The sequence below is a fragment of the Pinus tabuliformis genome, chromosome 3_2 (assembly GCF_031772625.1).
Source record: "Pinus tabuliformis cultivar Carrire ecotype Pingquan chromosome 3_2, CPIR1, whole genome shotgun sequence".
Lineage (NCBI taxonomy): Eukaryota > Viridiplantae > Streptophyta > Pinopsida > Pinales > Pinaceae > Pinus > Pinus tabuliformis.
The window spans coordinates 109,797,725-109,823,264 of NC_142302.1; the positions used below are offsets into that span (position 1 = coordinate 109,797,725).

General features: G+C 42.4%; 1 protein-coding gene across 2 annotated transcripts in view; it reads left to right on the top strand.

Moving 5' to 3' along the window:
- Positions 1-270: 270 nt before the first annotated feature.
- The window catches only part of LOC149180078 (uncharacterized), an 83,663-nt gene continuing 58,393 nt past the window's right edge, over positions 271-25,540 (top strand). The window contains exons 1-3 of one of the 2 annotated variants that reach the window (XM_089415888.1): positions 271-1,357; positions 1,466-1,514; positions 1,630-1,756. In XM_089415888.1, the coding sequence (XP_089272014.1) occupies positions 1,015-1,357; positions 1,466-1,514; positions 1,630-1,756 (519 nt within the window). In that variant the 5' untranslated portion in view covers positions 271-1,014. The remainder of the gene's footprint in view (positions 1,358-1,465; positions 1,515-1,629; positions 1,757-25,540) is intronic. The other variant, XM_089415889.1, reaches the window with a different exon arrangement.

A 25,540-nucleotide genomic window follows, 5' to 3' on the forward strand; every position in this document is an offset into this window, starting at 1 on the left:
GAACTCTGCTATCTGCTACCTGCTCGTCGCTGCCTATCTATTCCAAAAACTATATATATATATATATATATATATATATAACTCTCCTATCTGCTACCTACTCAAAAATTAAAAAACAAAACAAAACAAAACAAAACAAGTATTCCAATATTGGAGCAAAATTTATATCGCGAATTAACCATAAGCTAAAAAAAAACCTCGCCCAAATTTATCATCCATCAAGAATGGGGAGATACAAAACCAAAGAAATCACGCTATATAAACACAATGAAACAACCAAAGAGTATGACCCTCCACCAAGTGAACGAAAGGCATCGGGGCTGTGTTTCAGTTGAAAACTAGATGGAGAAATTAACTTCATGGCCATAATATTGGACTAGGCCTTCCATGTTGCGAAAGTTGGTAGTTTTGCCTAATAATCTATGGTGACATTCCGAGATGGTGTTTCAGAGGATGCGTGTGGCTCAAGAGCTCGTACACGCTGCAAGATTTCACGCACACCAAGCTGGTCACCATCAAATGCAGCGTTAAGAAATCCTCTCACTGGCAACGCATTCACACACTGTGCAAGCAATGACAGAGCGATTAAAGACCAGGAAAACGTCTTTTGCAGTTGCTCTTTCTTTTCAAGCTAAGTTCGAATAGAATTCATGGTTATGATCTCACTGAAATTCATGGTTCTGATCTCACACATGTTTTGATATTGGGTGTGCCAATATCCTTTCTATAACCCTATTCCGTTACCTTGTAACCGGGTTCCATCCCAAAATATTGCGAGCTTCCTCCCTGTAAATAATATGACCTTTTCTAATCATTGTAACTAAATCTAATTTTTTCTCGTAAGAAAATCATACGCGACAAGTAGGGTTACTGCAAGGCCTGGGCTCCGAGGCGAGAAAAAAATATTAAACTTCATTTCTTCGGAGTGTTTTCACTATACGTAGCAGCAATACCCTACGCATTTGCGACCAAATCTTAGCAGTGGAACTTTGGGACTCCCCCTATTTCTGAGCAATGACGGACAATATTCAAAATTCGGGCCAAGCTAGTGATTGTACTTCAAAGACGGTGGCATTGAATGCGGGGACGGTGGAGGAGATTAACGGTTTCGAAGCTAGGTCTGTTTCTTGCAAAACTTTCGAGGAACAACTGGAAAAACGTCTTAAACCAAACACAGAAAACCCAAGCACAGAAGAAGCACTTCGGGTGTCTCAGGAAGTAACGAGCTTAAAGGATGCTTGTACAAGCACTGGGGCTGAGGCGGCTGTATCGTTTTACTTGTGTCCGGAGGTTCATGAGCTCCCTTTACGTCCTTCTCCTGCAATAGAATCAAACTATGTCCAATATTTTGTTATAGGTAAAGCTGCACTTTTTAAATACTATTCTGCAATAGATTGTTGCAATACACTTTTTTTACAGGGCGTTTTCTTGGCTTCATGACTCTTCTTAAATGGACTTGGAGCAGATTTTCTCAAACCCGGGCATGACCAATATATTTACCGACATGCAAATGGGTAAAAGGAGGACTCTAAAACCTAGTTCTTGCAAGATATTGTAACGTGTCAAGATTTAAAGCTGCATGAAGCAAATTTCGACTTTAATTTTAAAATTTTGACCTTTTGATTGAAGGTTGTGCGTTATCGGCCTGGCGTCCACGCATGTCGCTTTTGGAGATAAACCACAGATTACAGCCGTGGACTTCAACGTTGGAAAGTCAAGCCGCAGCGATATGAAGGTCTCTGGAAAGCGGAAAAAGGTACTTATGTTGTCCTCTCCCAGTTTTGTTTAACAATGAAAGCGAATTTTAGGTTTATAATTGAAAACCATAAAGTATTGCAAATTGCGTGGTTTACCTCTTATCATGTGATCAAAGCGAGTTTTTATTGTGTTGTAGAAGACAGTCCAAGAATTCAGTAGACATTTTGTCTTATGTAGGTAAATGGTCCTTTGTTAACGGACTGGATTCTACCTCTGTAATAGGGACACTGCCTAAGACAAACTGACTAGGAAGAGATAATTCTGAGATATCACAATTTAGCAGAACAATTTGCCGTATTGAAATAAATTGTGTGCTCTTGGAAGGATTAAACCCAGGTCTCTGTTAAGAAAGCTCACTTGATGTACCATTCGAACATAATTTGACAAGCATTCAGTAGACATACCTGGACAGTGGAAGCTCAATTCTTGATCTGATACTGAGAACACCTGATTTTTCCATCCCAGCCTTGATTTCATGGGGATTTGTCTCACCACAATGAGCTCTTCGAATCACAGTTAACATTTATCTGACTGCCTAACATATTGCAAGAATGACAACCTCATGTTGACACCCCCATCTCCATTAGCTTCCTGTTTATCCTAGCCCTTCGAAGAAGAACTCTGACTTTTTTTCTGTGCAGTCTGCCAAATGACTCTGCTGCTCATGTCAGGTCCATTTGTAAATGCTTGATTTTTCCATCTCAGTCTTGATTTCATGCATATTTGTTCCACCACAATGAATTCTGAAATCACAGTTAACATTTTTCCGACTTCCTGACATTGCAAGAAAGACAACCTCATGTTGACACCCTATCCCATTAGCTTCCTGTTTTTTTGGCTCTTTGAATCTCTATGCTGTCTGCCCGATGATTCTGCTTCTTATATCAGGTCCACAGTAAAACTCTTGATCTTTTCATCTCAACCTTGATTTCATGTGGATTTATCTCACCACAATAAGTTCTTAGAATCTGAATCATGTGGCAGAGAGTTTCAGTTAGTGAGTTAAGACAATGAATAAAATACGCTAAATAATGATTTGGTTCTGTTATGAGCCACTAAACTGTTTCATCTTCAACCTCAAGTGAATTGGTTAATTGTATTGCATTGAGAGTACATCTCTCTGAACCGAAATGGAAGAATGCATGTTTGCTAAGCTTACTATAGCGGGGCATTTGAAACATGAATATAATTGAAAAAAACGAAAGTGGACATTCTTAGATTTTTCCATTGGTCCTCTAGCTCCCCTTGGAGCAGTGCTGGAGGAATCCACCCTTTCTAACTTCCATCCATATTTCAAGAGGAGACATCTGCCAGAGCTTTAGTACCTCCCTTCCCCAGCCAGGTAAGGATGTGCTTGAATTCCCAAAGGTTCTTTATGACAGGGGGGAAGGGGACTTAAGATTATTTTCCTTCAGCCTGATCCCCCCTCTGAAAATTCCTTAAATGCAATTAATTGGAGATTTATCTTCTAATTGTTAGCAGTTTATTTGTCTTTTGAATTATTATTTGGCAAATAACGATAAATTCACAATTGCAATTTTCACAATAAAAACGCTGTGGAAATATAAAAACTAGAACTGAGAAATATATGCACACACAAAAAATTGACACTGTTATTTTTGGACAATTGTCTTGGGAAAAAACCCCCGAAGGGAAAACCAGTGTAATAGATGAGGGTTTTATTATCATGCAGCAATTTGAGAGAAATATTACAATTGGTTGCCTTATTGGCAAACCTCCATAAATCTATTGGCAAGATATTTGGAAGACACCCTTGTCTCCCTCTCCAATCAACTCAACCTCTCGTACCCTGCTTGCACCTCCTCCCGGCCACTCGCACTGTAGCCCAAAAATGCGCTATGCCTGACTGAATAAAATTGTACAACCTCGGAACTGCGTCCAGGTGAGATGTCTAGCCTTCCTTTGCCTTTGGAACCAACTCGCTTTGCCTCTGAGACCCTGATCGGACAATTGGTAACTGAAACAAGTCTCTTTCGCCAACCCACACTAGGGTTTCTTGCTATTTACACTACTCTGTACGACCTCCTTTGCAGATAATTTGGCCTCCCTCTTTTCTGTCTCCCATACATTGGAAATACTAAGGAAATCTTGCTCCAAAATCTCTGAAAATCTCTCTTTGATGCCTTCCATGGCTTTAACTGCATCCTTGTTGAACGCTGCAAACTGGGTAAGTCGAACTGCTCAAACTCACTTGATATCTCTTTTCGAAGCCCTCGACTTGCTCATATAATCCTTTGCTAGGCAACTAACGATCAAGACCTAATCCTGATCAATGGCTTAGATCACTTTGACTCCATCAATAGAAGTCTCTAGAGAAAATTTGAATTACCTTATTAATTAACTTTAATTAACCAACTTCCCTAGGTTTGACTTAGGAAAAAATTAAATTATTGGCTAATTAATTTAATTAAGGCGTTTTTGAGTCTTATCTCGCGAAACCTTTTCTGGGTTTTGGAGATCTCATGTTCCTTAGCCTCTTAGATATCATAGAGACTAGAACACTTCCCCGCTGCTACCATAATCTAACATTCCCTCTTAGCGAGGAAGGTGTTCACTACTATACCCATTTGTTCTCTGAAATAGACGAACTTGGCCCTTCGTAGGGCTTTCTTGAGTATATCAGCCACTTGCTGGTTTCTGGGAACACGCTGTAGCCGAATTGAGCCACGTTGCTAGTGTCTGACATATCTTCCTTCCTTCACATCTTCAACTTGATTTGATTCCCTATCATTGGAAATCACTGTGAAGAAATTACTTTGGCTATCATTGTCCACCATGCTACTGCGCATACTTTGATTCTACTACTAATTCTATAGCTGAACCAATCTGTGCTTCCACTGCACTACTCTGATCTCACATTGTTGATGCGCCTGTGTTGGATTGTCTCTAGCTGGAACTGTGCCTTACCTATTGCAACTAGGCAATTTGCACTGCGTCTCTCCCGCTCTACACTACTGCAATCATTGCAATAGTGAGTCTCGATCTCCCTCTGAATAAGAACTGGGAAATCTCCTCCAACAAATCAACTTAGCCTCCTCCCTGCTACTCGCACTCCTACCTAATTGGATTGTGCAGTACTGTTACTGGGAATCTCGTTCTACCTCCAGAACCTCTTGGCTACTCTCACTCTTGCGTGCAACAAGCACTGGCTGATTGGACTGCATAGCACTACCACTGGGGAACTTGTTCTTGCCTCCGAAAGTCCTTCAGAATTCACACTACCGGATGTTGGTCACTGAGATCATTTGCACTTCATCTGGACAACTTCCCTGGACTGGAAATTGAATTGCTATCTCTGCAACACACATTCGCTGATCTGATAACATACAATGGCAATTTGCATTGTCGCTTCAACCTGTTTTGCTAGAGATCTCAGCCTCTCTTCCTGACTGGAATGCTAGAAACCTGCTTTTGCTGGAAACCCCTTCCTGGAGTCTCTCTCTGGATAGAACTATGCCTACACGCTGCAACTGGCCAATTCACACTGCCACCCCATTCACACGAATTTCCTGCAATTCACACTTGCAATTGGAAACTCAATCTCTCTACTACTCTAATACTTGGGCTCTCGTAGCAAAAGTACTGGTCCAACTGAGGAATCTCCTACACAACAACTAGATCTGATCTACTGATCAAGTCCACTTGGCTAGAATCTAGATCTCCTTGTTGCTCCTTCCTCGAACCCTTTTTGTCTTGGAACACTAGAGTCTCCTACTCATCCTCCTAGGTCTAGTGCAACTATATCTCCTTTCGAGCCCTATCCCTTATTTGAACCCTACTTCGCTTTTCCCTGCAAGTAAAACTACGTGCAGTATTGTTCTTGGCCCACTTACTGTGTCGTTGCATGATAGATCTAGCTTCGTCTTTACTGAAATGAGCTCCTCATCCATCACACTGTCAAATTGGCTACTCACATTAGCCGAATACAACCTCTCTGGAAAATCTGCATAGCTCAAATAAATGGAGAAATTTTATCTCATTCCTCCAACTGACAAATCGATCTGAAAACACTAAGTTTCCTCTGCAAAAACCAACTTGGCCTCCTTTTGTAAACTCACACCCTCTGCTTGAAGCTTGCATTGGATCTTGCATTGCGCACTAGATCTTGCAATTCACACCGACTTTGAGAAATGCTTTTGGAAATTCTCTCTGATGAATATACTGTCTCCTTCTGTCTCTGAAGTTATTCACACTTCCTCCGACAAATAGATTCGGTGACTGGAAGTGAAATTACTGCTTCATATATGTAAATTGGGAAATGTGGGTATTGATTTGCTTGCTTTAGCCGTCTTCTGTAGATAAATCGACCTTTGTTTGACACTGAGAATACTGGAGAAATTAAACCCTCGTGTGGTTTTCTCTTCCTAGCCCTGTGTTGATTTGCCACTGCAAAACCCTTGCTGCAAAATGACTGCGCTAGATCTGCTTTGTGAATTCTCTAATTTGCTCATCGGAACCCCTCTCCGACAATCCTACTCCTTGCTGCTACTGCTCTTGAGGCAAATTGAACTTTTCTTCCAACTTGGATTGGAAATCGAATTTCTACCTCCCTGCAATTCGCACTGCCTAGTTGGCCTGCGTAGATTTGGAATTTTGTGCTTCAGATCTCCCTTTGAATTTGCACAAACTCGTTTCCTTCGCTTCTAGAGCCTCTAATATGATCTTTGTTGCTTTAATACCATATGAAATTCCTTTAATGCAATTAACTAGAGATTTATCTTCTAACTGTTAGCAGTTTATTTGTCTTCTGAATTATTATTCAACAAATAATGACAAATTCACAATTGCAATGTTCACAAAAATCGCTGCGGAAATATAAAAACTTCTTAATTTTGGCAACTAGGGCCAAACTTCACCTTGGATAGCTCATATGAGGCAACTCATATTTTTATTGGATTCCTCTCTCCGAGAGGTGTAGGATTGATCTAAAGATCATCCCATTCTGACATATACAAATGGAATTATGAATTTATTTTGATTATGGATAAATTGTCAAGGTCGGCCAACAAACTCATGTATGCTCAGAAGCCCAACAATCACGTCTATTCATCCTCAATGTTTGCATATAAATACATGATGCCTCCTCCTCATTTGGACATTTCACTCACTCACATTCTTCCCTCTCCTTCATTGATTGGGTATGAATTTCAGAGGCAACTCTCCACACGTGCGAAGAAGAGAAGGGTTTTCTGTTCCAGCCGTTGACCGAAATTGTAGGAGGCTGATTTGACTTGTGTTGACCAACGTTGACTTGTTTTGAGTGCGGTTTTGGGTGGAGGATTTTTGTTAGGGAAGGCTGCAGTTTTGGGCACGAAATCCGAGGCAGTTTGACCTCTGTTTGACCAACATTGATTGTGCTAGGGCTTGCTGTTGCGTTGACTAGATTTGATTGGACTTTTTCAGACTATTTTTGGGCTGATTTGACTTGTTGCTGGAGGCTAAGTTGACCGAGTTTGACTGAGCTGTTTTGGAGGTCAAAATCTGCCCTATTGACCAACATTGACTTTCTGGTTAGGGCTTTCTGTTTCAGCTGTTTCACTGATCACGTTTCACTGTGATTGGGCAGGTGAATATTGTATATTATACTCTCTCTCTGCTAAACTTTTGAAGAATTATAAGAAGAATTGATCAAGGGTTTCCCCACATTGGGGTTTGTCCGTGGCTAGTGCCATATCTTGTGTCCTCTTGTCTTGGCTTGTCTTCTACTGTTATTGTTTATGTTCTATCTGCATTTTACTATCAAGTTGATGTGATTGCTAAACTGGATATTGATATTGGGCTAATAAAGAAGATGAAGTAAAATTGCTCTAAGCATAGAACATACCATTGTTATTTCAAATTAACATGGTATCAGAGCTGAGGTGAAGACAAAGCCGAAGCAAGAGTGAGAAGAGCAATCACTAAGAGGAGCAATCGTTGATCAAGGACAAGATTCAATGGCCTCCACATCCTACTTCAAGTCTGAGGATAAGCTTCATGATAAGTCTGATTATCATGCATTGAAGATGTCTCTTGATTTGACATTAGAAGAGCAAGATGTTATGGATTATGTGCAGGGAAAGATTTTGGAACCTTCTTCAAATGCACCAGCTGCTGCTAAGACAAAGTACAAGAAGGGTGAAGTCAAAGCCAAGAAGATCATTAGGGATTCTATTCATAAGCATTTAGTTGCTTACATCTCCGATTTGAACACATCAAAGGAGATATATGATAGGTTGGTTGGCATGTTCAAATCCAGCAATGCAAACCAAATTCTTTTCCTCGAAAACAAGCTGAAGGATATAAAGAAAGGAAGAAATGAAGATATTCAATCCTACTTCATGAGGATTATTGAGATAAAAAATGATCTTCTTTCGATTGGAGAAACTATTGCTGATAGGGAGCTTATTCTCATTGCCCTTGGAGGACTCCTTCGTGAATGGCATGTGTTCAACACTAATATTCTTAACAACGACAAGATTCCAAGTTTTGAAGAATTGCTGACTAGATGTTCTCAAGAAGAAACAAGGATGATGGAATTAGATATGCCTTCAAATAGGAATGATCCTACTGCATTCTCTGCTCATGCTAGAAAGAAAAACAATGCAGGTTCAAAGAAGCAATGTGAAGGAAGGTCGGGTTTCAAAAATGGAAGGAAGTGAAGATGCTTCATTTGCAACAAGTTTGGTCACTATGCTAAGGAGTGTCCTAATAGAAGGGATACACCTCATGATGATGACAACCACCACAACAACAACAACAATTTCAGGGGCAACAACAATCAAAGGAATGGCAAATTCAACAACCATGGAAAAAGGAATGCTCCCGCTCCTCATCAAGGAAATGGTCACCCTCCCAAGAAATCAAGAAACACCAGGTATGATGAATCTAATGTTGTTGATAACAAGCAAAAATAATTTTATCTTATATCTACCCTCTCTACTGCATCTCCTCCGGACACTTTGGGACACTGGTTGATTGATAGTTGTGCTTCAAGGCACTTCACTGGGTATAAGGAAGCTCTTTCAAATCTGATGGAAAGGGATACAAATTTGGAAATTATCCTTGGAGACAATGCCACCTATCCGGGAGTTGGGAATGTTACTCTTCAATTAAATCAAGGTAACACCATTCATCTACAAGAAGCACTATACGTACCTGATCTAAAGAAGAACCTAGTATCTATCTCGGCAATGGAGGACAAAGGATTCAAGGTAGCATTCATCGATGGAAAGGTACGTGTGTGGAATAAAAATTTCAAAGATGCGTTTACACTTGGCTTCAGGGTTGATAGCCTATATCAAGTTGGAGGAAGCCCATTGGGAGCTATGTCTTGCGACACATCACTTCAATCCGAATTATGGCACCAGAGGTTTGCTCATCCACATTATAAGGCTCTACCCGATGTGAGGAAGATGGTGAGAGGTATACCCAAATTTAAAGTAGAACATGAAGGTGTTTGTCAGGGGTGTGCTGAAGGAAAGCATACAAGGGGACCATTCTCCTCGAGTAATAGCAAGATTACTGACATATTGCAATTGGCAATTGATTCATTCTGATCTATCTGGTGCAAAGCCCGTGAACTCATTAGGAGGATATTTATATTATGCTATCTTTATGAATGATTTCTCTTGCAAGACTTGGATATATTTCTTGAAGAAGAAGGACGAAGTATTCTCATAGTTCCGTTCTTTCAAAGCTTTGGTCGAAAATCAAACTAGGAAGAAGATCAAAATATTAAGGACTGATAATGGAACCGAATATGAATCAAATGAGTTCAACAATTATTATAGAGAAGCCGACATTAAGAGGGAGAATACTACAACATATACCCCTGAGCAAAATGGTGTTGCTGAAAGGAAGAACCGTTCTATTGTAGAAGTCACTCATGTGATGCTTCATGATCAAAGCCTTCCGAAGTTCTTATGGGCCGAAGCTGTAAACACTGCCGTGTATGTTCAAAATAGATGCCCTCATCAAGCATTGGACTCCAAAACTCCCGAAGAAGTTTTCATTGGTAAGAAACCTGATGTTTTTCACTTTAGAATTTTTGGTAGTCCCGTATATTTTCATGTGTCGAAAGAAAAGAGAAGCAAATTGGATGCTTCTGGGAAGTAAGGAACATTTGTGGGCTATAGTGAAACTTCTAAGGCATGTAGAATCTATGTGCTTGGTCAAAGAGAAGTGGAGATAAGTCATGATGTCACCTTCGATGAGGATGCTACCCTTGGGAAGATTAATAACCTTCCTCTTTCAAGGAAGGACAAAGAAGCAGATTTAGGAAAGCAGGGAGAACTGCAGGATGAGCAAATGCTCGATGTTGAAGAACCAGTGGATCCCATTGGTCCACCCCCTCATGAGCTCTCCTCCTAAAAAAGGAGACCCTCATGGCTTAGGGAGACTCTCGAAGATGCCAAGAGACATGTTGCACCTAGGGGGACATTTCTTGAAAGCAAGAAGCCAAATAGGTACCAAGGGTACTTAACTACAATGAGCACCATTGTTCAATTTGAACCTTGCACATTCGAAGAAGCTGTAAAACACCAAGTTTCGAAGGATGCAATGAATGAAGAGTATGAGTCGATTATGAAGAATGATGTCTAGGATGTGGTCCCTAGACCCAAGGACAAATCCGTTGTCACCTCGAAATGGCTCTACAAGATTACGCATGGAGCTGATGGTAGTGCTGAAAAGTTCAAAGCCAGATTCGTTGCTCGGGGTTTCTCTCAAAAGGAAGGTGTAGATTATGATGAGATATTTGCACCGGTTGCCCGCTATACCACCATCCGTTCGATCATTGCCCTTGCTGCCTCGCAAAGATGGAATCTACACCAGAAGGATGTCAAGACTGCCTTCTTGCATGGTTCACTTAAGGAGGAAGTCTATGTAGAACAACCCGAGGGGTTCAAAGTTCAAGATCGTCAAATGCATGTATGCAGGTTGAAGAAAGCCCTCTATGGGTTGAAGCAAGCATCCCGGGCTTGGTATGAGAGGATCGCTAGCTATCTAATGAAGATGGGATTTACGAGAAGTGAAGCTGATCCAAACCTTTACTTTAAGGTTGAGAATGATAGAGCTCTCATCTTAGTACTCTATGTGGACGATCTCTTTTTGATAGGCACAGGCCCTCTTATTCATCAATGTAAGATGCAGTTGGCTTCTAAATTTGAAATGAAGGACCTAGGATTGATCTATTACTTCCTAGGGTTGGAGGTCTGGCAAAAGCTAGGTGAGATGTTCCTTTCTCAAGGAAAATATATTGTGAAGATACTTGAAAGATTTGGGATGGTGCACTGCAAGTCCATGACTACTCCGATGGAACTTAACTTCAAGAAGTTATGTGGAAGTGCTGCTAGGCCTGATTGTGAAGTCCTTCTGAGTATCGTCAACTCGTGGGGGCCTAGATGTTCTTGGTGAACTCCCGTCCGGACATATGTTTTGTAGTGAATACATTGAGGTAGTTTATGGTCGAGCCTCATCACATACATTGGATTGCTGCCAAGAATCTCTTGAGATATCTTCGGGGCACAATCACTTATGGACTGAGATACACTGCTGGGAATGTGAGGCTCCATGGTTACTTTGATGCAGACTGGGCTAGCAGTGTAGTGGATCGTAAAAGCACATCTGGATGTTGCTTCTCTCTAGGTTCTACTTCGATATCATGGATGAGCACTGCTGAGGCTGAATACATTGCTGCTAATTTTGCCTCCTGTGAAGCTGTTTGATTGAGGAAGCTCTTTAGTGAGATGTTTGGACATGTGCTGGATACCAGCGTGATCTTTTGCGACAACCAAAGTGGGATTCGTCTTTCGGAGAATCCCGTGTTTCATGACTGCTCCAAGCATATTGATACCAGGTACCACTTTATCCGAGATATGGTACAATGGGGAGCAATAAGTCTCCAATACATTGGGACTGATGATCAGGTCGCCGATATTCTTACGAACCCCTAGGGAAGGTCAAATTCTGAACCTTCCATGAACGACTATGAGGGTCCCATATGAGATGGATGTTGAGCTCTGGGAGCTCTCGGGGCTTGGGGTACTTCTTGGAGCGACGAGCGACCATAAGGTGAGTGGTTCACCTTCCCCTAATGGTGCGTGATGTACAGGGTGAGTGGTTCACCTACCCCTGTGATACCCCATGGTGACATATGCATAGGTTGAGTGGTGGTTCACCTTCACCTATGACATATGAGCAGGATGAGTGGTTCACCTTCTCCTGCCGCCACATCCTACCCATGTAGTTCGGGACTCATGGGAAGTACCTCTCATCTGGCCGATGAGTAGGGAAATGAGGATAGGGACCATAGTACTACCGATGGACGCATCGTGTACGACCGTACTCCCTATGCTAGGATGTTGATATTGATGTGGGATCAATGGAAACTGACTTTGGGTTGGTTAAGAGTGGTATGACACACTCTCTATTATTGGAGATTGACTTCGGGTCAGTGGAAAATGGTATGATACATTCTCGATCATTTCTTCTTTCTTCATGGTTCAGCAGAGCAAAGCAGAGACAATGATGGTATAGATTGTCAGACAGTTTGGCAGGTGAAGTTCTCCCTAGTTGAGAGGGAGTGTTAATTTTGGCAACTAGGGCCAAACTTCACCTTGGACAGCTCATATGAGGCAACTCATGTTTTGATTGGATTCTTCTCTCCGAGAGGTGTAGGATTGTTCTAAAGATCATCCCATTCTGACATGTACAAATGGAATTATGAATTTATTTTGATTATGGATAAATTGTCAAGGTTGGCCAACAAACTCATGTAGGTTCGGAAGCCCAACAATCACGTCTATTCATCCTCAATGTTTGCATATAAATACATGATGCATCCTCCTCATTTGGACACTCCACTCACTCACATTCTTCTCTCTCCTTCATCGATTGGGTACGAATTTCAAAGGCAACTCTCCACATGTGCGAAAAAGAGAAGGGTTTTCTGTTCTAGCCGTTGACCAGCGTTGACTGAAATTGCAGGAGGATGATTTGACTTGCGTTGACCAGCGTTGACCTATTTTGAGTGCGGTTTTGGGTGGAGGATTTCTGTTTGGGCAGGCCGCAGTTTTGGGCACGAAATCTGAGGTAGTTTGACCTCTGTTTGACCAATGTTGACTGTGCTAGGGGTTGCTGCTGTGTTGACTTTCCTCACTGGCAATTTGAGAAAAATATTACAACTAGTTTCCTCATTGGCAAACCTCCAGAAATATATTAGCAAAATATGTGGAAGACACCCTTGTCTCCCTCTACAATCAACTCAGCCTCTCCTAGCCTGCTCGCACCTCCTCCTGGCCACTCACATTTCAGCCCATAAATGCGCACTACCTGACTGAAAAAAATCGTACAGCCCCAGAAATGCCTCCAAGTGAGACATCTAGCCTTCCTCTGCCTCTAGAACCAACTCGCTCTTCCTCAGGGACCCTAATCGAGCAACTGACAACTGAAACAAGTCTCTTTTGGCAATTCGCACTGGGGTTTCTGGCTATTCGCATTGTTCTGTCTGACCTCCTTTGCAGATAATTCAACCTCCCTCTTTCCTATCTCCCGGACACTAGAAACACTGAGGAAATCTTCCTCCAGGATCTCTGCTCCCAAATATCTGCGATTCCCTCTCTCCGAAGCCTTCCCTAGCTTTAATTGCGCCCTTGCTGAATGCTGCAATGTGGGTAAGTCGAACTGCTCAAACTCACTCAATGTCTCTTCTCGAAGCCCTTAACTTGTTCTTATAATCTTTTGTTGGGCAACCAATAACAAAGATCTAATCCTGATCAATGGCTTAAATCACTTTGACTCCATCAATAGAAGTCTCTAGAGCAAAATCGAATTACCTTAATTAATTGACTTTAATTAACCGACTTCCCTATGTTAGACTTAGGAAATAATTAAATTATCCGTTAATTAATTTAATTAAGATGTTTCTGAGTCTTATCTCACAAAACCGTTTTTAGGTTTTGGAGATCTTGTGTTCCTTAGTCTGTTAGACATTATAGAGACTAGAACACATGTCTGCTGCTACCATAAACTAACACCCCCTCCATTTCTTGAAGACCAAGAAGAGCATTTCTAATTACCTGGATGGAATTCTTGATTTGTTTCGATATTGGAGTGCCTTGAACGTTGCGAAGGGGTTCATCCCTCCCTTTGGAAGTATGCTTGCACCTCCCTTGTTCTTTTGACTTTAGCTTCCAAACAATTTTTGTTCTTGTCACGACTCACACCTCATATTGTATGAGGTTACACATTGTGAATTTCATCACATAGATGGAGATTTGCTGCTGATATTTTGAGAGCATTGGACCCATTTTGAGGGATACATCTTTATGGAGTCCCCTCTCTTCACAACATTGGATCATTTGATGGAGCTCTTTGGTTCAAGGAGTCTTACTTCTCTTTGATTGGATGATTGTGCTTGTTGGGTTAGTGTTAGTCTCCTTGATTGCATATTTGCTGGTTGTGGAGGATGCTATCTCATTATGGTATGATATATATGCTTATTTTGGATATGGATGATGATTCTAGTCCTCCAAGGGTTTAGATGACGGTGGTAGGAGCTAGATGTTTCATGATGTTGCTGATGTTTTCTGGTGACTTAGTGTGTTGATGTACGTTGTTGGTGTTAGTAGGGTAAGGTGTTCTAGTTCTACATGGTCCTCATGTTTTGGCTGTGTGATGGGGGACACACATGATGATTGGATGGGTTAGCACTTTGTTAAGTCTTTTTCTCTTATGATGTTGTTATAGTGGGATGATTCATGTTGCCTTTGTTAGTTCTCTGAGGTGATATAACTTAAATGATGTAACATTTGCTAAACATCACCTGGAGGGAATGTGTAACAAAGTCCTTTTCTCTTATGATGTTGTTATAGTGGGATGGTTCATGTTGCCTTTGCTGGATTCTCCTATGTAATATAACTTAAGTCATCTAACATTTGCTAGACATCACCTAGGGGGGAATGTGTTTGATGATGCCAGTACCCTCATGGATATATTTTTTCTAAGTTTGTGTTAAAGTTGGGGTACTACATATGGTTTGATGGTGATTTAACCTTTTTCCTAAGGTTGGATGATGATTTTTGATGTAAAAATCCCTTAATGATGTTGCAACTTAGGTTGGGCTTTATGATTTGTTGTCATCATGGCGAGTTTTTGATAGAGAGAGCATCTTTTGTTAACATGGTACAACACTTTATTAGAGTGCACCCCTCATTGGCACACATGTTCATGGAGATTTAGTTTGTTGGTGACTATTTGGAGGGCAACCATGGCTATATTTGAGCATTAACCTTTATGCATACATGTTGAGGATGTTTTAACTATTCAATGGTTAAATTAATCTATTTATCTAGATAAATGCTAATGGTTTGGGTGCCCTGATTCATTGGTTTCCTTTTCACATTGGAAGGGATTAGTTAGAGTTGGTTGAAACTCGAGGCTTTCTAATGGTGCTTCCCCTTGTTGAGATTTGTAGCTTGGGAGGTACTCCAAGCCCTGAGGATTTAGTGTTTGGAGGAAGGAGCTCCATAAGTGGCCTTGAAACCCAAGCTTGGGGTTTTGTACCCATCGATGTTGGGGCCAAAACCATGGAGAGAATTGGACATGTGATGGATGGAGATGATAGAGGATGCTGAGACAAATCCAACGCAATGAAAATCATCTAATTTCGAGTTGTCCTTATGGAGATATGAATTTTTGAAATATAAGTGTGGGTGAAGAGACCTAGTAGGTCAAGTCGGCTAGATTTAAAGGTGCCCTTTAGGGTTGTTCGTTGACACCCACATGGAGATGTTGGAGGTCATTACACACATCCCAAGGTGCATTAATCATCAGAAGGAGCTCTGAAATATAGTGCGAGCCTCTAGCAAGGGAGGTTGAGGCAGGTAGCCAAGTTTGTGGAGATCCTTTCACTGTTTTGTTTCTTAGGAGAAGGAGCCACAACTCTGAGGCAACTAGTATGGAGGCTTGAGGGCAGCGTTATGACCACGTTGGAGCAGTCTTACCTTGCAGATCAGGTCGCAAACTATAGGTGAGTTAAGTGACTGTTTTGTGCATGGTTTTGGGTTGTCTATCTATGTTTACAGGGCCACAGTAAGGGACTGCTACAACAACAGCTGGCAGGTGAAGTTTAGAGGGCTGAGAGGCCTAGAAAGGCCCTTCTAACCAAGCCGCAATCTTCTTTAAGGACAACAAGGGAAAACAAGGGTATTCTCCTGTTGAGAAATGGCAACAAGAAATTCCAGTTTAATTTGTCCTTGAATTAAACTGTGAATTAAAATATAATTCTTTTCTCATAGCAATTTGAAAATAATTAATTAATTTTAATTAGCTTAATTAATTTAGGAAATTTGAATTGGAAGTCTTTTAGAAGACATGTATATGTTCTCCCTAACTTTTTAGAGGGAGCATGCGGCTCCACTCACCTTGAAGAATGTTATGCATGTACCCGGACTGACGAAGAACTTGGTATCTGTTGTCATGCTTGAGGATAGAGGCTATGATGTGATCTTTTTGAAAGGAAAGATGTTCCTTCGACACATAGCCACGGGTCAAGTAAAGAAGATAGGGATTCGAGTTCAGAATCTCTATAAGATAGAGGTAGAGGATTGTGCTGCTTTGAGTTCAAAAGCAGAAAATATGTTGAGCCGAGACGTTGGCGAGTTGTGGCACAGGCGATTGGGCCACTTGCATCATGGGGCTTTGAAGATATTGCAGAAAATCTCTACCGGTCTTCCCAAAGGTACACTTGAGCAAGTTGATACATGCAAGGGTTGTACTTTGGGAAAATACACCAAGTCTTCCTTTGGAGATAGAGACAGTCGAGTAGAGTCTATTATGGAGAGAGTCCATTCAGATGTGTGTGGACCATTCTCGACAGTATCCACCGCCAAACACATGTATTATGTTATATTTGTAGATGACTATTCTCGTAAATGCTGGATATTTTTCATGCAGAGAAAGGATCAAACATTCACAAAGTTTTGTGAATTCAAAGCATTGGTCGAGAAAGAGTCAGGCAAGAAGGTTAAAGCTCTACAGAGTGATAACGGTGGAGAATATGTCTCCAATGAGTTTAAGAACTTCTGTGCAGCAGAAGGGATTAAACGAGAGTTGACGACACCTCATAACCCTCAACAGAATGGGGTTGTCGAGAGGAAGAACATGAGAATTGTAGGGGCAGCAAGGGCGATGTTGCATGATCAGGGCCTACCACTACACTTGTGGGCTGAGGCATGCAACACAACAGTTTATGTTCAGAATTGTAGTCCACATCGAATACTTGAGAGTAAAACACCAGAGGAAGCTTATTCCGGTAAGAGGCCAGATGTTGGTCACTTCAGGATTTTTGGGTCATCGGTTTATTGCCATGTGACCAAAGATGCACGGAAGAAGCTTGAGCCAACAACAGAGTTGGGGATATTTGTGGGGTACACTGATACTCCCCACAACTATCGAGTGTACATGCAAACCAGTTGGATGACAGTGGTTCGCAGGGATGTCAAGTTTGATGAGGAGAAGGCCATGCGAGTATCCCTTGAGAGGGAGCTTGAGCTACATGCAGAGGAGGAACTTTTAGTTCCTAAGGTTGAGGAGCCTCAGATTGATGTGGAGCAGCCACATGTAGAGGTTCCGGGAGTGGAGACATCCACTCAGGCAGAGTCTTCCAGAGAGGGAAGAAAGCGCACTAGAGAGGCTGACAGATTGTTGGATGATGCACGGGAGAATGTGGGAGCACCCTCTTCTCAACGTAGACAGAGGAGGTCACCAGAGAGGTACATTGGGTACATGGCACTTATGGGTGCATGTGTTGTGACAGAGCCATCTTCCTTTTAAGAAGCAGTGCAACAGCCAGTTTGGGTTGATGCGATGGTGGAGGAGTATGACTCCATAGTTCGAAACAGTGTTTGGGATGTGGTCCCAAGACCGGAGGACAAGTTAGTTGTGAGCTCCCGTTGGCTTTACAAGGTAAAGCAAGCTGCAGATGGTAGTGTTGAGAAGCATAAGGCCAGATTTGTGGCCCGTGGCTTTTCACAGGTAGAGGGGATTGAATATGATGAGACCTTTGCTCCTGTTGCAATGTACTCATCTATCAGACCTATTTTGGCACTATCTGCACAGATGGGTTGGAGTATACATCAAATGGATGTGAAGACTACCTTCCTCAATGGCATGATTGAGGAAGAGGTGTACATAGAGCAACTCGAAGGTTTTGAAACCTTGGACTGTGAGTCGCATGCGTGCCGACTCAAGAGAGCGTTGTATGGGTTGAAGAAAGCACCCCATGCTTGGTACACCAGGATATATAGCTACTTCACTGGGTTGGGCTTCACGAAGAGTGAAGCCGATGCGAACCTGTATCACATAGTGGTGGAAGGTAAGCTGTTGATCATTGTACTTTATGTAGATGATCTCATACTGACAGGTGATGAAAAGATTATCAAATCTTGCAAGGAGGACCTTGCAAGAGAGTTTGAAATGAAGGACATGGGGTTCATGCATTACTTTCTTGGCATGGAGGTATGGCAGGGAGATGGGGAGTTTTTTGTTTGTCAAGACAAGTATGCCAATGAGATACTCAGGAGATTCCGCATAGAGAGCAGTAAACCCATGGAGACTCCTTTAGCTGGTAACTGGAGGAAGGAGGATGCTATTTCAGGAGTAGTGGAAGCTACTGTTTACAGGCAGCTTGTGGGTTCACTCATGTATTTGGTGAACACATGACCAAATATGTGTTATGCAGTTAACCAGCTTAGTCAAGCGATGGTTAGGCCTACCAAGCTGTATTGGAAGGCGGCAAAGCATGTATTGAGATACCTCAGAGGCACTACTCAGTTTGGGTTGTGGTACAGACGGACAAAGGGAGTGAAGCTTCAAGGCTTCACCGATGTAGATTGGGCGGGGAGTCCATCTGACAGGAAGAGCACATTAGGAGGGATCTTTAGTATTGGGTCAACTGCAGTTTCTTAGTACAACAGGAAACAGAGATTGGTTGCACTCAGTTCGGCAAAGGCAGAGTACATGGTTGCAAGTCAAGCAGCATGTGAGGCTATCTGGATGAGGAAGATCTTGGTTGGTTTGTTTGGTCAGCAGATGGATCCGATAGTGATTTATTGTGATAATCAGAGTTGTATCAAACTATCTGAAAATCCAGTTTTTCATGATCGGTCCAAGCATATAGATATCTGGTATCATCATCTCAAAGATTGTGTATTGAGGCGGATCATGTTGTTAGATTACATTCCCACGGAGGAGCAAGATGCTAACATCTTGACAAAGGCATTGCCAAGATGTAAATTCGAGTTTCACAGAGACAGGATCGGGGTAGTGGATAATCCCTTTCTTGTTGAGAGGGAGTGTTGAGAAATGGCAACAAGAAATTCCAGTTTAATTTGTCCTTGAATTAAACTGTGAATTAAAATAGAATTCTTTTCTCATAGCAATTTGAAAATAATTAATTAAGTTTAACTAACTTAATTAATTTAGGAAATTCAAATTGGAAGTCTTTTAGAAGATATTTATATGTTCTCCCTAACTTATAGGAGTTAAGGATGAGTTGTAATTAGTTAACTTAGTTTATTGAGTTAAGTCCAGTTAAATTAATTCCAATCAGTTTCAGGAACTAATAGTGAGTAAACAGTCAATTGGGACACTAGTGACCTAATTAGTGCTACTCTAGTTAACTGAAGATTCCACCATCAGAAACTCATGCATGTCGATTCTGAGAAAGACCCAGTTGAGACTAGAGTGCAGGGACAATGTACTATTTGTTTTAGATTTTTCTAAGTTGCACTGATAGTGCATGCATTCAGGAACTAATCCTTGAGGGATTGCGCTATTTTTAGAGGCTTTATTTCCCTTTAAACACAAGCTATCGTTCATAGGATTTACACATTGGAATAGAGACTTGGAGAGCTTGTGAATTGACTAAGCTTTGGCCTTGAGATTTCTTACGAGTTAGAGATTGAATTTGCTGAGTGTTGGGATTGTTCTATAGAGAACAAGCATTGTAATTTCATCTTGATTTTCCTCAATAAAAAACAGATAGTGGGGTTTTGAGCTGTGGCTTTCCCCGAATATTTGTTGTGTTATGTGCCTTTGATTCTCTTCTTCTATTGATTATTGTTTGCTTGATGTTTATGGGCTTCCGCTGTAAAGAGTGGAAGTAGATTCTTGTCTCTTGTTTTAGTAGATTACATGAGCTTGTGAATCTACAGGTTTTTCTACATCTCTTATTGTATTGGGTTTGTTTATAGTGTTGGAGTGGGGAGATTGCTTCAGGTCTGAGTTGGATGTTATAGGGAGCTTTGTGGAGGTGCCCAAGTCCTACAACTTCACCTTAGATACCTAGGAACCTTCAGATGTAAGCGGCCTGTTTGGAGAAGATTAGGGCACTAGTGTAGGGCTATTGGTGTGCCCTAACCAAACTGGTACATGCACAGAACCCTAGGCAAGAGGGCAACAACAAGGAGTTGCAAATGGTCTCTTGGTGATGGTTGGACGCTAGGTGGATGGGTGTCCTAGAAGAGGACAAATTGGTGAAGTCTGTTAGCAGCCAAGAGGAAGGGTCTTCATAGGTGTTGGTTTCCCTAACTAGGGGTAGATGCTACAACAAGGATTGGTCACTCGTGGTCTGTTGGAGGGCAGCGTGAGAGTGGACCAAGTGTGGACAATGGATTGGACATTTATGGTCTATTGGAGGACAACGTGATAGTGCCCAAGTTGGAGCCCGGTGTGCAACACTTTGATGGACAAAAGTAGCTACTAGAGTGGCAGTTGTTGAGCTCAAGGGTTTGATTAGCTGGGAGCAGTGTGTGCAGCCCTAGACTTGTCTTGTGGAGAAGGACATCTACAGTAGATGATGGGCAGTTCTCTTAGCTCGTGTTCATTGTGAGAGATGGGCATCTTGCAGCGATAGGTGGCAACCCTCTGTGCCCTATGTTAGTCTTCATTGGAGAAATGCAGGAAGACTATAGTGGGTTGAAGTCCCTGAGTAGCTGAAGAGAAGCAGTGGGTAGTTGAGAGTTGTTCACAAGTGGAGCTGTGAACAACTTGACAGGAGTCTCGATGTATTGTGCCCTTGATGGACTAAGATTCTATCCTAGACACCAGGGTTGTGGAAATTCAACACCCCCTTCTCGGGCACAGTGGTCTATGATTGCCTTAAATATTTTAGGTATGGTTATAGTTTCTCCTCGTAGAAGGAACATGTCATCTGCTAATTGGATGTGATTTAGTTCTTTGACTCTTTGAACTATTCTTATTCTTGGAAGAAGATCTTGCTATCTAGCTTTCTCAAGTGTTCCTCCAGAAAGGTTCTGCAAATTATGATGTAGAGGAAAGGAGATTAAAGGTAGCCTTGCTTCAAGTCTCTAGTAACCTTAAAGAAACTCACCGACTTTCCATTTACCATAGGGGCAATCCAGGTGGAAGAGATGCATGCCATGATCCATCATCCAATCGATGAATGGGTTGGAGAATCCGAGCTTCTTCAAGATTTCAAATAGAAAGCGATCTCTTATTCTATCAAAGTCATTAGCCATGGCTTTTTTTATGGCCATCCCTTTTTCTCTGGTAAAATATCATGGTTTGCATCCTAGATCATTTTGATATATTTAACAATAGCCCTCCCTTACACAAAACCACCCTGTTCGTTTTAGATATGTTCATATAATTTTTCAATCTAGTGGCTAGTATCTTTGCCAATATTTAACCTGCAATGGTTAAAGCCAACTAGATTCTGCTCTTTAGGGTATTGAGAGCAAGGAAGGAGGATTGATTCCCCCTCCTTATTTGCCTCTTTCTTTAGCCCGATTCAAGAACTCAAGGAGATCCTTTCTGATAATAAGTTATGACTATCTGTAAATATTAAAAACGAGGAGAGAACCCTTTTGGACTGGGGGTATTGTTCAACTCTATACTCCAAAGGCGCTTCCCTTGCTTCCTCTAAATTTTTTGTCTAATAGCTTTTGCAAATTCGAATTTAGAGAGGGCATTTTTGTGTAGTGATTGTTGAAGTGGAACAAGGCTAACTTAAGCATCTCACTTCACTCACCTATTTCGGTCACATTTAGTTTCAAAATTTTCTTGTAGCATTTGCTTGCCTGTGAAACATTTATGTTGTTGTAATCGTCAACACATGCTTCTTCATGACCTTCCTGTATTCTTCCTCTAGTCTTAGGGCTTTAAGAAGCTTATTGTTTATTGTCCATTCTTTAAGGGAAGCTGAGTAGAGAGATCCACTTCTTCTATCTTGAGCTTTGTTTCTTGAAGTGTTGCTTCAAGCGCTTGATTATCCCGGGAGGGTTTGAGTTTTCTTTTCTTGGCCCATTCTTTTAGTCTAGTTCTTTGGGATTTAATATTTTCTTTTCTTCCCTACCAAAAGGAGGAGAGCCCAATACTATTACTTTTCAGGAATATTCCACTGGGTCAAGCCGCTGCGGAGACAACCAGAGTGGGCTGTATTTGAAGGCAATGGGGTCCAACTCTTGAGATAGATCAAGAAGCAGGCTATATGGTTTGTGATGTAAGACTGTTGAAGGGATAATTGCTGAGGAGATGTTTTCCTTCTCACTTACGAAGGAGCTCTGTCAAAGATATCTGTCCAGTGTTTCTGCAATGTGACAAGGATTGATCCTTTTATTTGTCCAGGTGAGTTTTCCTATCTTTAGTTTTAAATCAATATGGTCCCAGTCTGAGATTAAATCTTCCACCTATCCGCTGCACATATCTCTGACATATGTTTAACCTTTTTCTCTTGGTTGTTTAGAACTAGATTCAGGTCACTTGCCACATTTTGTATTTTGGCACCGGCTGGGTGCTTGAGGCACAAGGTGATTCCTAACATTCTCCTTGCAATTCAGCTGTGTTGTAGTGGCTACAACCACCCTCCAAAATTTTGGCTCGCATGCAAATTTCGGAGCCTACCTCGGATCTTGCAATCGATTATCCTTGGTTGCTTGTTGGTAAGTTGATGATTTCAAGCTCCCCTCCTTGATCTTAAGAGTTGTCCGTGTTCTCATCTTCATGCAACATGTGTCATATTTGGGCATAAGGGTTTTTGTTTGTCATACAAAGGGAATGTTGTCTTGCTTCAAGGGAATTATATGCGTATGAGTGGTTGTCATCACATAGACATGTTTCATACTCACCTCACACACTCACGTCATGAAGGTTGTTGCATCAAGCAAAGTATGTCTTATGTATTCTGGATGGTCTACGTTGTGTCACAAAGTGTCTGTGTGCGATCACAGTCGAGTCCTATCAATGTTTGCATATGTTTCATTGATCTCACACTTAGCCATTTTCCCAAGCAACCTAGCCTCATCCAGCTTCCCGGAACTGTGCGCTTTGCTTCTGCAACCATTAAGCTTCCTCCATTGCCTGCTGAAACCCCGCAGTGCGCAGAGACACCAACCTCCCTTGCCTGCTGAAACCTCACAGTGCGCAAAGACACCAACCTCCCTTGCTTGTTGAAACCCTGCAACCCGCAGAGGCCCGAGCCAACACTGCTCTCCAAAAATGCGCAGAGTAGTCCAGCTGCACTGCACTCAGAAATTGCGTAGAGGTGTCCTCCCAGGATCCCTGTCGCACTGCAGTGCTTTCAGCCTCAAAATTGTGTAGTGGTGTCCAAGTTGTCTTGTCGGTCTTGCATGCAGAAACTGCGCAGACGGGCCTCCCGGGGCCTCATTCTGGTAGCAGTCACTGTCTGCTAAAATTGCGTAGATCTACCTCTCAGTGACTACAAGAAAAGGTGACATGTTGAAATCGCTTCTAAGGAGTTGAGGAGAAGGACCAAGGAGCCGAGTAATGTAAAGATCATGACCACATGCAAACTCCGTCGGATGCATGATAATCTTGAGGGTAAGTATGGTAAGTAAGGAACACCTTTCGAAGTACTCCTCTTAATTGAGTTTGCAGGACTTCTTGACATTGTCATATCATCCTGTCCTCAATAACACGCATGTGCACAAACACGAAAAGTCACTTATGTGTTGCTTCTACATGTCGTGCTTCTTTTTCACTTGTTTGACCCACTGTCGTTTTCCGCATGTTGATTGCTATGTCATGCTTGCGGCCTTGTTCTGGTGATGTTGAAGGTTGTGTTTGCCATGCACACATCTATCGCACTCACACATAATGTTGTATGCACTATCGTGCACGCGTCGTCGCGGTCGTTCAATGATCTATCACAAGCGTCGCGCTTGTCGCTTGCACCGTCAGTCAGTCACACTGAGTATATGTTGCCTTGATGGTTTGAGGTGTCTTGTCGTCGAGTCATGTTGAGTGTGTGTTCGCAAGATCACGTATGCACAATTTCACTCACTCACACACTTAGTCATTTTGCTGAAGTTCTGACGACCGGATCACCCTCCAATAGCTGGATCCTTGCTGAGCTGCATTGTGCAGTTTCAACACTCAGTGAACATGTATTGCTGCCTGGAATTGCGCAGAGCTTGAGGCTGTATCCTAGGCAGCGTGCATTGCGCAATCCTAGAATTGACCGGACCGACTGTCGCCCGGAACAACATAGAAGTGTCCAACAAGCCATTTCAATTTGCGTTGCCCGCAAGCTTATCAACCAACCCTCTTGCTGGTCAATCGGAGAGTTTGACCGAGTAGTGACCCCAGGACTCACTCCCCTCAAAAATTCCGCAGAAGCTACAGACCTTACCCGCTCCGCTGATTGAGGAAACTGCACAGACAGGGCAGACAAACACCAAGTGTCCGTCGTTGTTTGCCTTAAAAAATTGCGCAGTTTTTCCAGCCAGTCACCCAATCAGCCGACCGGCTGCTCACCCATAAAACTGCGCAAATTTCATGAGAAAGCCCCTCAATAGCCCAACATCCTGCTCAGCTCAGAAACTGCGCAGAGGTGTTCAGCAGGTTAACCTCCCAGCAATTGCGCAGTTTTTGTCTCCAGCAACCCCACAGGCTGCTGCCAACTCCCTCCAGGAATTGTGCAGTTTTTGCTGCCAAGCCATCCCACAGCCCGCCGCCAAGCTCCCTCCAGGAATTGCGCAGTTTTTGCTGCCAATCCTCCTGAAGCCTGCAGCTAGCTCCCTCCAGGAATTGCGTAGCTTTTGCTGCCAAGGACCTCTGCTGCCCAAATTGTTTCCCTCTAGAAATTGTGCAGATCTACCCTTCAGCCGAGCCAGATCCCATGGACAGTCACTGCTGATCTGGATTGTCCATCTCAGTCTCCCAGTGACCTCTGCGCAATTTTCACCAGTAGTGCCCGGAGCTCGCATCCCATCTTAAAACTTGCCTCGTGTAGTTTCGCAGCCTTGTCCTCTCTCTCGGTCACCTGCATCCGAAAGCGAACGACCATGCATCTGAAAGCAAATGACCATGCATAATGGTAGACTAGGAGGTTTATGGATTTGATGTCGTCTCGTCATGAGTGACCGCAAATACAGGTACATGAATAAACATGACGCGACGACAGATGGGATGAACAAGGAGAGTACATGCAAAAGGACATGTTTGCGAACAGATGAACGAATGATGCATGCAAGGAGATGTGCTCGCGAATGGACAAACATGCGAGGAGATATTTTCGCGAACGGACGAACATGTCAAGCATGCCAAAGTACAAGTGAGGAGCAACGCGCACATGCAAACATCAAGCGAACGCAATGACCATTGAGGACTCCGCACGCCTTGCCATGCGGAGGTGAAGTTGTGATACACGAAGAGGACATCCATCACTCATCAGCACTGCAACTCGACATGCACGCCAATAGCAACATGAACATACCAACACTGTCATGTCGAGTCG